Source organism: Triticum urartu, unplaced genomic scaffold (genome assembly GCF_003073215.2).
Source record: "Triticum urartu cultivar G1812 unplaced genomic scaffold, Tu2.1 TuUngrouped_contig_6367, whole genome shotgun sequence".
In the NCBI taxonomy this organism is placed as follows: Eukaryota; Viridiplantae; Streptophyta; class Magnoliopsida; order Poales; family Poaceae; genus Triticum; species Triticum urartu.
Window position 1 is genome coordinate 1 of NW_024117124.1, and position 14,147 is coordinate 14,147.

Here is a 14,147-nt window from a genome sequence, read left to right on the forward strand (position 1 = left end):
CGCCGCGGCATCGTCTCCAGCAACCACTGCCACGACCGCGCCATCCCTTGGCTTTTCATTAGCGCCAGCAACTACTGCCTCTGCTCCGTCGTTTGGTTTCACGCCGTCATCAGGAAGCACGACGGCGGCCAGCACCACCCCTTCCTTGTTCTCGAGTGCTCCCTCAGCCTCTGCCTTCTCGTTCTCAAACACTGCATCCGCTGCTCCCACCACGCCTGCCTCTGCGCCCGCCAGTGGTTTCTCCTTGGCCACTTCGCAGGCTGCATCTGCTCCCTCATTGTTCTCTAATACTGGTGCAGCTGCAAGGTCTTCAGCGAGCTCTCTTAGCTCCCCGTTTGGTGCATCTTTTGCTACTCCCACGCCAACATTTGCTTCTGCTTCCGCAGCGAGTGCATCGACTGCGCCATCAGCAACCTCGGGGTCATCACTGTTCTCCGCTAGCGGTTTCAGCTTTACAGTACCGCCGGCGTCATCAGCAGCAGCAGTTACAACCACTGCCACCACTATCACTACTTCTGCAGCCACGACTCCTTCTACCACAACATCTGCATTTCCTAGTTTTAGCTTGCAAGCGCCCACACCAGCTCCTGCCTCAACTCCGGCAACTCAGTCTACACTGCTTGGTGAGATACATTTCTAAATCCTCAGTACCTTTTGCAATTCGGTGTCTTCTTTTTAGATTAGCTCAGGCATACTATACACTATACCGAACAATTAGGTTTCAATGGAGAATAATATACATATCCCGAACTACTTATTGGATTCAGTACCAATTTAGTTCTTTGTAACGTCGGCAGTTTTTGTTCCACTATATCTGTTTACTAAATTCCTAAGTGACAACTTTGGCAATCTTGAGGATATTAAGTGTGTGTATTGCACAGGTGGTTCTACGACAGCCGCAAGCACACTAGCCACCATCGCCACCACAAGTCAGGCGACTTCCTCAGCTGTTCAAGCTAGTAGCACTGGGTTGTACATCCACCCTCAATTTATTTCTACTATGGCCTGTTACTGAACTTGCGTAGTAAGGTTTTAACATTTTCCACAACGTTCTTCTTGTATTCTTTCTGCAGAGCTAGTACGAGTGCCATCACTCCAGCAGCACCTCAAGCAGCTAAGCTTCCGTCAGAAATTGTTGGTAAATGTGTCGAGGAGGTATTGTACTTATCCTTTTCAAGTACTGTCGTTTGTTCCAGGCTGGACTGGTCTTCTATTGTGGTTTCTGAACATCTTTACCTTAGCTGCACAGTAAACTAGTGATGTTTTAGTATTGAAGTCTCATGGAATTACCTATTATAGATTATTAGGGACTGGAACAATGGGCTTCAAGATCGCACAGCAAAGTTCCGGAAGCATGCCACTGCCATATCTGAATGGGACAGGAGAATTCTGCAAAACAGGAATGTTCTTATAAGGCTTGAGGTATGTCTTGTCTTGTAGCCAATTTTATATGTGTTAAACTTCCATTAATGTTATGTGTTGGAGCACCAGCTCTCTTACTGAATTATAACAGGAACTGAGAACAGACAGTATTTTTCATTAAAATTCTGCTTTCTAGTTCAGTTCATGCAAGCTTTTGCTTTTAGGTCTAACCAAAGCTCTTTAAAGTATACATATGCTTCCTGATTTTTAGTTTGTCAACTAATGCGTTTGTTGAAGATAGTGGTCAACACAAAGGTAGCACATTCCATTGTTTTATGTTAAAAGCACTGCATCGAGGATGGCTAAAACGACCTACATTGAGGATGTAGGGAGTATAATGCAAGGCAATTCAGGCTTATCCAGGTTTTAGCCAGATGTTTTCCTTTTCTCCTTTTCTCCTTTTCAGTCATCTGGTCAAGTAAGTGCAGTTGGGGCAAGGCATCTCCAGATGGTAGATGGTAGATTGAACACACCGGCAAACTCTCTAGCATTACAAGAGAACTTCCCACCCCTGAGCATCCAAAACAACAGAATTTTGGACTCAGGACGTGGCTATTCCGGGGCATACTGTATATACATACCTGATAAAAAAAATAGAACAGAAAAATATGGGACAAAAAAGAAATCCACTCGGTTTCAGACTTGGTACATGACTTATGAGTTATGAGGGAATCTTAAATCGTGTTAACATATTGTATATACTTTAGGAGTTGTTTGGATAGGTGGAATGTACTGCCTTTTTGGAAAAGCGACTATTAGTAGTTTTTCTACAAATGTGTTTTGCGCATACTCCATCGCTACTAATTGATCGCCCTCGTCGTCCAGCCATGGCATGGCCGCCGCCGCATCGGTGCGGCACTGCCGGATCCTCTCAGGCGGCCGACGTTGAAGGGTGACAGACCTAGCACCAACCCGGTTGCCTTTGTGCCCAGGGTCCCGCTCGCCGGCCGCCAGAGCTACTAGCACAAACAATGCTGTGTGTGTTTTACCCATCAACGACACATGCCGCGTGATGTACGTCACCGGCCGGTTGATGTATACCAAGTTCACATACAGGATGGTGCCCAGCCACGCCCTGCCGGTGATGACATCCTAGACAAGCTCCTGAAGCTCAAGGCCAGCGACTAGCGACTAGCGAGGGCATGTGCGTGTGCGTCTGCGTGCTCGTGCTGATCTCGGATAACGGCACCTTCCGTCGAGTCCCTCTGTATGAGTGGGTAAATTTCAGGTTTGGGTCCAGAGGATGCAGCCGCCGTCTACCTAGGCGCACAGGGGCAGGGGATGTAGCGGCCGCCAGCCAGCGTCCGTGCGCGGAGCTGTCGAGGCCCGATGGGTGACGATAGCGGTGTGTAGGAGACGAGGGCGGAGCAGGAATTGAAATTACAACTTGTGTGTGCGATGGCCCGCTTGGGGAAAGAGACGACCGCGTTCACGGACTGGAGAATAGGAACTGATATCCTCCAAACAAGGCGATAGATAGAACTGGTTTACACTTACTAGCCCCAAACAATATATTCTATAAACTAATTCTTCATATAAACAGTAAGCAAAACCGATTTTGCTAAAACCTGGCTAAAGTTAAAAACTTGCTTTCTGTAAACCCACCGCTAATCTTTACTATCCAAACAACCACTTAGGATTGTTCCCATGTCAATGCTACCTCTGGTTCAACTTATTTGTTGTTTCAGCTCCTTGGACTTGTTTCAATACTTGCCCAGTATGCACCGTTTAGCTAAAATTTCAAATTATTGACAGATATACACATTCTCTCCAATTGGACCAATGCCAAGTAGTGATGGTCTTTCATTAACCAGGGTAAACATGGCATGCTGCCAAATTAGTAGTATCAGTTACACTATTTTGTGTTCCATGAGTTAACATAACAAGTATTTTGGAGAGACAGATGGGGCCTTAATAAGTCAACCAATTCCATCATTGAAATAAGTAATTTAAAATATTAATAGTAGTTGATTTGAAATGAAAAGGAATAGAAACCAGTACTTAATCAACCCTAATTATTTGTCTAGAGTCCATTTGATGCGTTTCAGATCAGTACATAGCAGCTCTCTTGAATCATGATGTTCACAGTAAATTTTCATAGTTATGTTTCATCCTGACTCCTTACCTCTTCCAGGCTGATGTGGCCAAAGTTGTTGAAACACAAACAAGCTTGGAGAGGCAACTTGAGTTAATAGAAACTCATCAGAAAGAGGTGGGTGGCGGTGTGAACTTTTTCTTGTCTGCTCATATATTAGTTATAACTTAGTTTTTGTTTGTGTTTGTTTAACGTCTCATTCTATTTGATCTTTGAATGGCATTGAGTTGCTTCCCTTTATATGACATACTACTATTTATAAGCTGTCCTGGACTTCTGTTGTCGGAAAAAAATGGTTTGAGATATATGTTGAGGTGTCGACCAGAGATATTTTTATGCCTGATAGCTCGAGGTCTCTTCCTATCTTGTGTGTTCAAATGTCTCATAGATTGCACCTAAGGTTTGTGGTCTATAGCTATAATAAATTGACGATACAAAATTGCCATATTGAGGTTTTATCTTTGCAAGAATTTAGTGCATTTTTCTACAAAAATCTGAGGTTTTAAAGTCACGCCAATGGTTTTTAAGTGATGTCATTGACAGAGCCACCGAGTTGAGGCTTAGATGCACATTTTTTGTGATTTTCTTTAGCATAGCTCCTATCATACAATTTAATTGCATAATCAATTAGGCCTTCTGTTAAATGTATTATTTACTTACTATGTTAGTTAGCTACCACAGTCATGTTTTTGTTTCCTTTTAATTGATTGTCCATTTGTAAAGTCATTTACCAATTGGAAATTCAGTTGAGTGAGATTGTCATGCTTGTTCAGAATTTGCATTGCAGATATTTGCTTAGCATGTTGAATTGACTTATAGCTAGGTTGTCTATCAAATTATTTAATACACAATGCTCAAGAAGTACTCCATAGGCACAATATAGATAATCTGATAGAACTGATGTGAGTGCTTATGTGCTGGAATTTTCTGGTCACCAAGATTAAGCCCACACATTGGGTATTAGAACTTGATTGGCAAGCTAAATATTTTTGGATAATCAATGACGTAAAGGTCCATTACTGGAGTTCCAGTTTAATCTTTTTTGCGATTTATCCATACATAGTGAATCTGCAGAGGTTAATTATTCAGCTTTGTGCTTACAACCTACACGTTTTATATTTGCAGGTGGACAAGGCTCTGCAGAGCATGGAGGAGGAAGCCGAACGTATATTCCAGGATGAACGGGTCTTACTTCGTGAAGATGAGGCTGCCTCGGCAAGGGATATAATGTTAGTTCAATGTATTTTGGCTGTTTTAGCTTTGTTATTTCAGTCTTGGGTTTAGTTTGACTTTTTAATCTCTAGTAAACAAATCATACAACTCATTTCGGAAATGAAATCTCTAACCAAATTATTTGGCAATGCAAAGGTACGAGCAAGGTGAAGTTGTGGAGAATGAGTTGCAGCATATGACAGAACAAGTAAAATCCATCATTCAGACCATGAACTCTACTCAGGTAAATATTCAGATTATAACATTTGTCTTGTAATGAGCATTGCTTGAGTCTCCTTGTCCAATGCAGGGTGGTGAGCTTGAGGCTACAGATAACATGGCACCATTTGATGTCGCTGTCCGGATACTGGATAATCAGCTGCGCTCTCTAATGTGGATTGACGAGAAGGTCAGGGTTCCCATTTTGTGATTGTTTCTTCATTAATATTTTGAAAAAGTCCAGATTACCCCCTGAACTTTGGTGCTTGGCCTACATAACTGCTTAAACTATCTAATCAGATACCTAACCTCCTGAACATACAAAACCGATAGTTTAACCCCTCAAGGTGGTTTTGGGGTTGTTTATTAAAAAAATATGGAGCTTAGGAAGTCCAAACTGCGTTGCAAAACCATCTCAGGGGGTTGAAGTTTCATTATCTCGTGTGGAAAGTTCAGAGGTTTATCTTAATATATTTTCTTTATCCTTAATTTTTTTAGAGTAGTTCAAATGTTTTGTTTATCACGTCCACATGCTAGTTGCATTCGGGGGTAACCCCAAAAATTGTGCCACATTTCCTGTTTCTGTTCCGTAATTTCTGATGTGTTCTGAAGGTGTTACCTTGCATTGTGCCCAGCTAATATTTTTCGTTAATTCATCTATTTCTCCAGTATATACCTTCTGCATCCCTACAGTCCTACATTTTGAGAATATAGGTGCTACCAATAATGCTGATATGACACAGAATAGTTTTTTCCAGTAGTGTGCGCTATGATCTAATAAGAATCCTGCTGTTGAGCTGAGTTTAGGAACTTGATTCCTGTGCTGACACTGTTTGATGGAATGTTGCCTCTGAGCAAATCCCGGGAGCTCATCCCTGTATCTGTATGTACTGTTCTGCAGAATCCTGCTTTTTTCTCGATACCATCCTTTCATGGTTTTGGTGAAATCTTGCCTTTGAATGTAATAAGAGAAACTTGATCCCAATAATTTATTTTTCTTCACTTGTTGTTATGTTAGGTGCACATGTTATTTTAACAGTGCTTATTTGGTGGGATTAGTTGGTCGTATGGGCTATTGCAAAATCATTATTGATTCTCCTTTTCCTCAATTGTTCACAGGCAAACGAGTTCTCAAACAGAATACAGAGACTGCCCAACAATAGTACTGCGGCTGAGCGCGACTCAGGAATCCCAAGGTTTTGGTTAAGCTGATTCAGTCCTGGTTGGACATTTGGTGGTCTGCTCATGGGTATTAAAACATGCTATATATGTTGGTAGTTCTGCTGTTTCAGAGTATAAAAGTTTCATCGCTTTCCCCTTCATTCAAGTACTTCTGTGACATGTGGCTCTTAACATGATTTACCGCGTTGACACTGTTCATTGGAATTCAAACTGCTTGTTAGATGAATTGCCTTGCTTCATTATAACAGATTTTTTAAAAATGCTGCTGTTAACGACTGCGCGGTTTGTGGTCTCTCTATGTGTGGGATTGGTTCCAAGTGCGTTCAGATCAGTTGAGTCGAAGTATAGCTTTTCTATGACGAGTCAGGTGTCCTCAGTATCCGCAGTATTTGACATCCAATAAAGAAGTATCTGCAGTATTTGACCATTGAGCTGGGCACTGGCGTATGCAGCCAACTATAGGCCTATCAGATATCTTCTGAGCTTTCCCTCGCGATCTGCTACGATACTTTCGTTTGTTGTTCAAAGGCATACGAGCTTTAGGAAAGATGCATTGTTGCTATCTTAGGACGCCTTTCCCCTGTGTCGCGAGCAAAAGACGTGGACGTGTTGTAGCCGGTTCTCCATGATTATTTGCTTGGATAATTGATGCTAATGCTTGCCTATGGTGTCTCTGGTCCGTGCTTTGGAATCTTAGATTGTTTTGCACCTAAAAAGAAAGCTATCGCCTACCTTTACCCGAAATGAAAGGCCTGGTAAAAAATAGCCGGACAGCACACGCGATCGCGAGACCAGGCGCGTCAGCCACACTGGTATATGATGGCATCCAAACAGCAGTCCGCACTGAGCACAGTCCGGTAGACAGGTACAGTCGCTACGAGTATTCTTCTCCCGCCCGGGATTCCATTCAACGGATACTGGCGGGCATCAACAGGGCGAAGCAAGCACTACTATTAATTGCAGCACACCACCATATGATTATCAAGGGGAAGCCCGGGCAACTTGGCGCCAGATTAAGACATCCGCGCTGTGCGCTACTCATAGAAAGCACATGCGGAACCGAACCCCCGGTCTCGAGGGCGGTCGGAAGATACCACTGGCAAGCAAAAGGGGGAGGCAATCTGGAGCGGGGTACCAGTCAAGACGGCACATGCCACCGCCGGCCATGTGATCTCAAGGAGGCCGGCCTGATGCCCGAGGCGATTAGGGAATCCCTCCCTCCCCCCATTTGCACCTCCCACATGGCCCAATTAAAGCGCAATCTTCTCTTCTCTTCTCTTCTCTCCCCTGCAATCAAAGCCCGTCTTGATGCTCTGTGATGCACAGGCCAATAGCAACGATCCTGCGAGCTGTACGTACATGGTTCGTACCACTACAACAGGGGTCGGTACTCGGTAGTGGAGTGGAGTCCAATCCTGGGAAGAAAGCGAGGCTCACCCACCGGCGTGGTACGACGAGGGTGCGGTGCGATAAGACGGGCCGCTAATCGGTATCGTCACCGTCGTCGTCGTTGTCACGATCACAATGCAAAGCCAGCAGTGGTAGAGCACCGTCTTTACAACTCTCCAGCGCCGCGTTTCAGCCTCACGAGCAAGCATGTTTGGTCCCGGTTGTGCGCGCCATCATGCCCCGCGCCGACCCACCACCGCCACCGTATCTCGGCGGTGCGATAAGACGGGCCGCTAATCGGTATCGTCACCGTCGTCGTCGTTGTCACGATCACAATGCAAAGCCAGCAGTGGTAGAGCACCGTCTTTACAACTCTCCAGCGCCGCGTTTCAGCCTCACGAGCAAGCATGTTTGGTCCCGGTTGTGCGCGCCATCATGCCCCGCGCCGACCCACCACCGCCACCGTATCTCGGCGCCCCTTTCAGAATTTCCGCCGGGAAGATCCGATGCTCGCCCGCAGAATTTCCGCCGGGAAGATCCGATGATCGCCCGCCGGGCCGGGGCCAAAGGCAGCGAGCGACGCAGCACGGGCCAAAAGGCGAGCCGCCAACAGCGAGGAGCCGCCACATTTACACCGATGAAGACCCCTAAACAATGGCCCCCGTGTTTTGCCTTTAGCCAGCAGGAGGAATCAACGCCGATCGACCGTCTCCGTTACAGTTCACAGTCGCTCGCTCGCTCGCCTGCGCTTACAATATACACTTCGATCCAGCGGGGGAGAGAGTGAATGAAAAAAGAAGATGAAAGAAACTGATCGAGAACCCTAGAGGATAGTAGTGCTATGTTATGTTAATAGCATCGTCAATTCAATTCATCATCGTATGGAATTGTCCCAGGAGCTGCATGCAAATCTTATAAGCCATGACGACCATCACATATATATTGGGCGGGGCAAGCCAAGCCAAACACAAACACACGGACACGTACGTACGTACTCCCAACGGGTCTTAGGGACCCGGCCACCCTCATGTTCTACTACGGTGCGGTGTGACACTGACGGACACCCTAGGAGAGGAGAGGCGAGGCTTGTATGTTACAAGGCGACCAAAACCTAGCAAGCAACAGTACTGGAGGATCCGCCGTGCCGGGAGAGGGAAGCTTCTCGGGCTTCTCCTTGCGGGCTTCCCGCCGGCCGGTGGCATGGCGGCGTCACGCTCCCGGGCGACGGCGAGGGGGCTAGTGGTGCAACGCCGAGGGGCCCGGGGCGACGGCGGCGCCGCCGGGCTTGGGGCACTGGTAGCACTTGGCGAAGAGGCCGAAGGTGTTGATCTGGCGGATGAAGTTGACCATGCTGGCCCAGCCTCCCAGCCCGAAGCCGACCACGAACACCCACACCACGATGAAGGCGTTGAGCACGAACATCCCCGTCCAGCTCGGCAGGAAGAAGGGCGGCTTCTCCGCCGCGTTCTGTTCAGTCGTTGCAAAACGATCACAAATCATCAGTAAAACACAGAGCATAATTTACTACCAACATGCACAACAAAATGGATGATGGATGCATGGAACGGAGCCACTGCGCTGCTGCACACACACAAAAAGAAACGTTGTGCGTGTTCTCTATCTATGATCTATCATCCGTACAGGAAACCACATTCGATTTCTCTCTCGCAAAGCTGGAGGAAAAGGAAGGAATCGAGCGGGAAAGAAAGGGACCCCGCAACCCACGCCACGATATCCCCATCGGTCGACGTCCGTCTCCAGCGGCGCCGCATGCTATCTATCCATCCATCACCCGTGCGAAAAGCCAGTGAGAGTCCAGACGCGCCGGGCCAACGCCGCGACGGCGACCGGCGCGCCTGGTAGCCCGGCTAGCTTCCGGGGACTCGTGCCCAAAGCAACAGGAGATCCCGACACCTCCATGTCAACGGTTGCTATCTATACCGGCCCGGCCGGCGGCGAGCCCACGATCGGCCCTCTGCTCCTGTGCGGCCGGGGAGGGACCAGCTACAGCTGCTGCATTCAGGCAGGCTCACCTACGGGATGGGCCATATGTAGGATGGTACTAAGCATGGGGGAGACCTCCTCATTCGGGGCACCAACCCTTGGAACTGACACGCACCACCGGTACGGCGATGGCTAAGCGCCATTCGCCATGCCGTAGCAGCTATCCATCCACAGCAGCGACGGCCGAACCAACGGACGGACGGAGGAGAGGGAGAGGGAGAGGGATCGAGGATCCAAATCGTTGTCGGGGCGGATTAATGTGGTCGTTGGCCGGGCTCAATGATTGGGGATTCTTCGTGGTAGGAGCAGTGCCGCTCCTAAGCAGGAGGCGGGGCCACCCTGGGGCCGTGCAGTCAACAGTGCATGCGGTACGTGCACGGATCTCCACTGTCTATTCCATTGCACGTCCCTCTGCCTCCGATGCGCGTTGCGTTGCATTCGGGGCACTGTTGATGCGCCATGCATGGACCATGGATGAATCGGGCCATGCACTGTTGATGCGCCATGGACCAGACCATGGATGTGGTACTGGGACTAGTGGTGCAGTGGTGCTACCAAGAGCAGCGAACCGGGCCATGCATGCATGCAGCTGGAGCTGGCAATGCACGGCCTCACTCATCCCATCCTTGATGATCGATCGACGATCCTACTGGCAATCATTGGTCGGATCCCTAATCTAATCTAATAAAGGAAGAAAAGGCAGTGGTACCAGTACTCTTCCTACAGTGATCTGAAAGAAATTAGGCGCACGGCAGCATCACGCATTCACTAGCAAGAACATGCTAATTAAGCTTCTTCTAAAAGCTATAGTACAGCACAGTATGATCCTCCTCGATGCAAAAAAAAGAAAAGAAAAGAAAAAGAAATGCAATGCATGTAGATAGATAGAGAAGAGTGAAGGAGTAGAGGAGGCTTACGGCGCGGGCGGATGCGGATCGGTAGGTGAGCATGTGGGCGAGGGCGGGGATGATGTAGACGGTGAAGCTGACGAGGAGGGCGCCGACGGCGGAGTTGATGGGGCCGAAGAAGGGGAAGATGATGGCGAGGAACCAGATGGGGACGACGATGGGGAGCCTGGCGAGGGCGCGGAGGCAGACGCTCTTGGTGTCGTGCATGCCGATCACCTTCTCCCACACGAAGTAGAGCGGCGTGCAGGCGAAGCCGAAGGTGATGAACTGGTGGATGAGCATGAGGATCACCGCCGCGTCCCGCCACGCCGTCTTGGGCAGCAGCGAGAAGGCGTTGGCGTGCGCCAGCAGCTCGTCCCCGTACGCCCAGTACATGGCCGACGCCGACGGCAGCGGCAGCGTGAACACGTACAGCGTCGCCAGCAGGTAGATGTACTTGAACTTGGCCGGCTTCCACATCGCGTGCATGATCTCCCTGCCCAATGCCCATGCAAACCAACATTAGCATCACCGCCATTATTGACAAACGACTGTTTATATAAATGAAATGACACAAGTAGTAGGAAATTAACGGACAAAACGGCCTCTGCACATGCATGCGTTGTTGAGTTTGTTGGTCAGATGACACGGAAAAGAAGGCTTCTTCCTTCCTAATCACGCAGTGGGCAGTTGGGCTGCAAAGAAGAAGATCGATCGTGGCGGCAGGGGGAATCTGCCGGGCGAGCTTCCGCTCACTCACTCACCAACACATGCGTGCACGCGCCAGCCGGTCAAATAATAGAGGATCCCGACAAATACGACCAAATAAGTCCGTTGCAGATTATATATACTCCTACCAATCGCCTAACAATCAATCAATTTAATCATGCCACTCCACTCCACTCCCAACAAGTTGCAGCAACCACCTAACCGGAATTCGAACTTGCCGGAGATCAGAAACGATCAGAGTGGAAAATTCACCACGGGATCTTTCTCTTTGCGACGAAACTTCTGGTTAAAGCGGCAGCAGCAGCAGCAGTAGGTCTGCGTCCCCCTCACCCCACTGGGCTAAGCAAAACGTCGAGATGATGGCAAGATGAGCGGAACGGAATCATCGCCAGCAGATGACGATGACGATGTGCCGCAACATTCACGCACGTCCCGGTCCGCCCAGGACGGGATTGCATATCTTGATGTGAGCTCCGCACTAGCTAAATTCAATTCAGTTCAGTGCAACCAGCCATGGCCCGTCCTTTTCTTTCACTCACTTCCATCAATACTACTACCACAAAGCATTCTCGTTTTTACGCCACCACTAGCTGCATAGTAGGCAACTACTCCCTCCGTTCCGTTTTAAATTACTTGTCACAGAAATGAATGTATCTAGAACTAAAATGCATCTCCTGCTACTGCTTAATAATAATAATAATAATGCTGCACGGTAGTGGCCTGGTCGCCGAAGCTGCTGCTGGTAGGAGGAGATTACTATTAATATAATAAAAACGGTTCAAATCTCCGGCCCAACGGCGGCCACTAGCGAGCAGCGACCAGGGTGTTTGAACGCCGCACTCAGTGACGAAGACGACGCTAATTATTCCCCCGCGCATGGCCTCAAATCATGGCTAAGCTAGCTAGCTACCAGGAAACACCAATGATCCAATCAAGTTTTGATTAGTAGTTAAGTAATCGCGGAGGCAGAGGAGCAATGGGAATAAAGGGCTCTAGTCTAATGCATGGTGGCCGGAGATCTAAAATACACCGCGCCCCAATTCTTTTCCCCCCTCCTCTAGACTAGACTGTATCACGTTCATGTGTGTGTGAGTGAGTGGGTGCTAGTACCGGCAGGGAGGACCTTTTGGATGCATCACCGCACATGAGCGCACCAGGACTCACTCATGGCCGCAAGCTAGCTAAGCTAAGCTAAGCTAACCCTAAACCAAAGGAGGCCGGTTCCCACCACCACGGCCTAGATGGAAGTTTTTAAGTGCCCCTGGCTGTGCATCGGGATCCGTGCCGCCCCACGGGGTGGATGGATGGGGCTGGCTAGATGCAAAGCTACAATCTTGCTCAGTAAGTTAATCAAGATTAACTTATGCTACTACTGTGGAGAGTACATTAGTGTTAGTGTGGTACTGCAGCAGCTGCGGCAAGTACCATGGACCGGGGACGGGGGACCATCGGAATGGAAGCTAGAGCCGGGTTTCCAATCCAGACATGTCCTCCCGATCGCCGGGCAAAAGCTGCGGCCCGGCGGAAAGCTCACCGCCCTTCTTCTTCTTCTTCTTCTTCTTCTTCTTCATCAGAGCACTACTAATTTACTTACTGAAGAGATGAGCGTATAATAATTTACTCACACGGTGACGGCGTGGCCGCCGAAGGTGTAGAGGATGTTGGTGGCGCCGGTGAAGTAGAGGACGAGCTTGTTGGGGCCGGTGTGGGTGACGCCCTCCACCTGGCCGTTGATGAGCGCGGCGATGGCCAGGTACCAGGCCGTGTAGGTGGTCATGCCCAGGCCCAGGAAGGACCAGATCCGGTAGTTGTGGAAGGACGGGATGAAGACGGTGGTGGCGCAGCAGGCGCCGAAGATGTACGTCCACGTCCGCTTGTCCAGCCGGTCGTTGATGTAGTAGATGTTACTGTATCAAGTTAAAATAAATAAATAAATTAAATCTCAGCTACTGAGCTGGGCGCACAGTGAGGGCGACGGACTGACCTGGCGCAGGCGATGAGCTGGATGACGGTGCCGAAGAGGAGGAAGGTGCAGTTGAAGGCCAGCCCGGCCGCCTTCCAGTACGGGCCCAGCAGCCCGTCCAGCACCTCGAACCACTGCGAAGGGAGGTCAACATCACAGCTTCATGATTAGTAATTCTTCCTTTCTTCGCCATTAATCAACCACAGTTACTCCTCACCATGTTTCCAGTACATGCGTACTGTCATGCTTTAACCATTAAGCATAGTGATTACTACTTGGGGGCAAATGTGGGTCTGGTTTTGCGACTAAAAGGGGAGGATTAAGGAAGGCACTCTGCCCGCTGCATTTGCAGACTTGCAGTTCACACTTTTCATCCGACAAGCAACTTGAGGATGAGGAGACTGCATATCTAACGCGTGAGGCTAAGCAGGGACGTTTTTGATTAATTTTTTCGCTGAAAAAGGGAGAGCATTTTCGTATTTTTGCAGCCGACAGAAAGGCGTGCCCGTTTGGCGAAGCCGGCCGGGAACTGCAATCCGTTAGCGAAGAGGGCAGAGGGGAGCACGCCATGGCAGGAAGGGGCAGGGGGAGGGGAGGGGGGTACCTGGATGACGTGGTTCTTGAAGCTGACGCCCTCCTTCTCCTTGCGGGAGCGGTACTCGACGTAGAGGACGCTGATGAGGTAGGCGGTCCAGCTGCCGAGGAAGCCGTAGAAGAGCTGCAGCAGGATGCCCGAGAGCATCCCCAGCTGCGAGAAGGAGTAGGGCAGCGTCAGCAGCACCTGCGCCACCTGCAACCAACATCCCATCCCGTTCCGTTCATCATCAGTCAATCATCTTCTTCTTCTTCAACGTCATGGCGATCGACGCTCAGGAAGACAGACATGGTACATACCTGGTTGGAGGCGCAGCTGAACCAGGCGTCCCACACGGAGCCGCCGTGCCAGAGGAAGCTGGCGACGCTGAACTTGCCGCCGCCGCCGCCGTGCTGCTCCTCGTCGCCGTCCGCGCCGCCGCCGCTCACGCCCCTCACCCCCCCCCCCCCC

General features: G+C 49.3%; 2 protein-coding genes across 2 annotated transcripts; one reads left to right on the forward strand and one right to left on the reverse strand.

Moving 5' to 3' along the window:
• Window positions 1-10: 10 nt before the first annotated feature.
• Window positions 11-6,403, forward strand: LOC125530507 (nuclear pore complex protein NUP62; the record flags this gene model as incomplete). The annotated part of the gene is made up of 9 exons (XM_048694893.1): window positions 11-623; window positions 882-969; window positions 1,074-1,155; window positions 1,300-1,422; window positions 3,557-3,634; window positions 4,643-4,746; window positions 4,886-4,973; window positions 5,040-5,138; window positions 6,068-6,403. Coding segments are annotated over 9 exons (1,368 nt in total), but the record flags the coding sequence as incomplete, so codon positions are not given.
• Window positions 6,404-8,419: 2,016 nt separating this feature from the next.
• LOC125530508 (auxin transporter-like protein 1) lies at window positions 8,420-14,141 on the reverse strand. The gene is made up of 6 exons (XM_048694894.1): window positions 13,997-14,141; window positions 13,707-13,892; window positions 13,124-13,236; window positions 12,765-13,046; window positions 10,441-10,906; window positions 8,420-8,986 (listed from the first exon to the last, which is right to left on the reverse strand). Exons 2-6 carry the CDS (start codon window positions 13,842-13,844, stop codon window positions 8,756-8,758), a joined length of 1,230 nt encoding a protein of 409 aa, XP_048550851.1. The 5' UTR covers window positions 13,845-13,892; window positions 13,997-14,141; the 3' UTR covers window positions 8,420-8,755.
• Window positions 14,142-14,147: the final 6 nt, after the last annotated feature.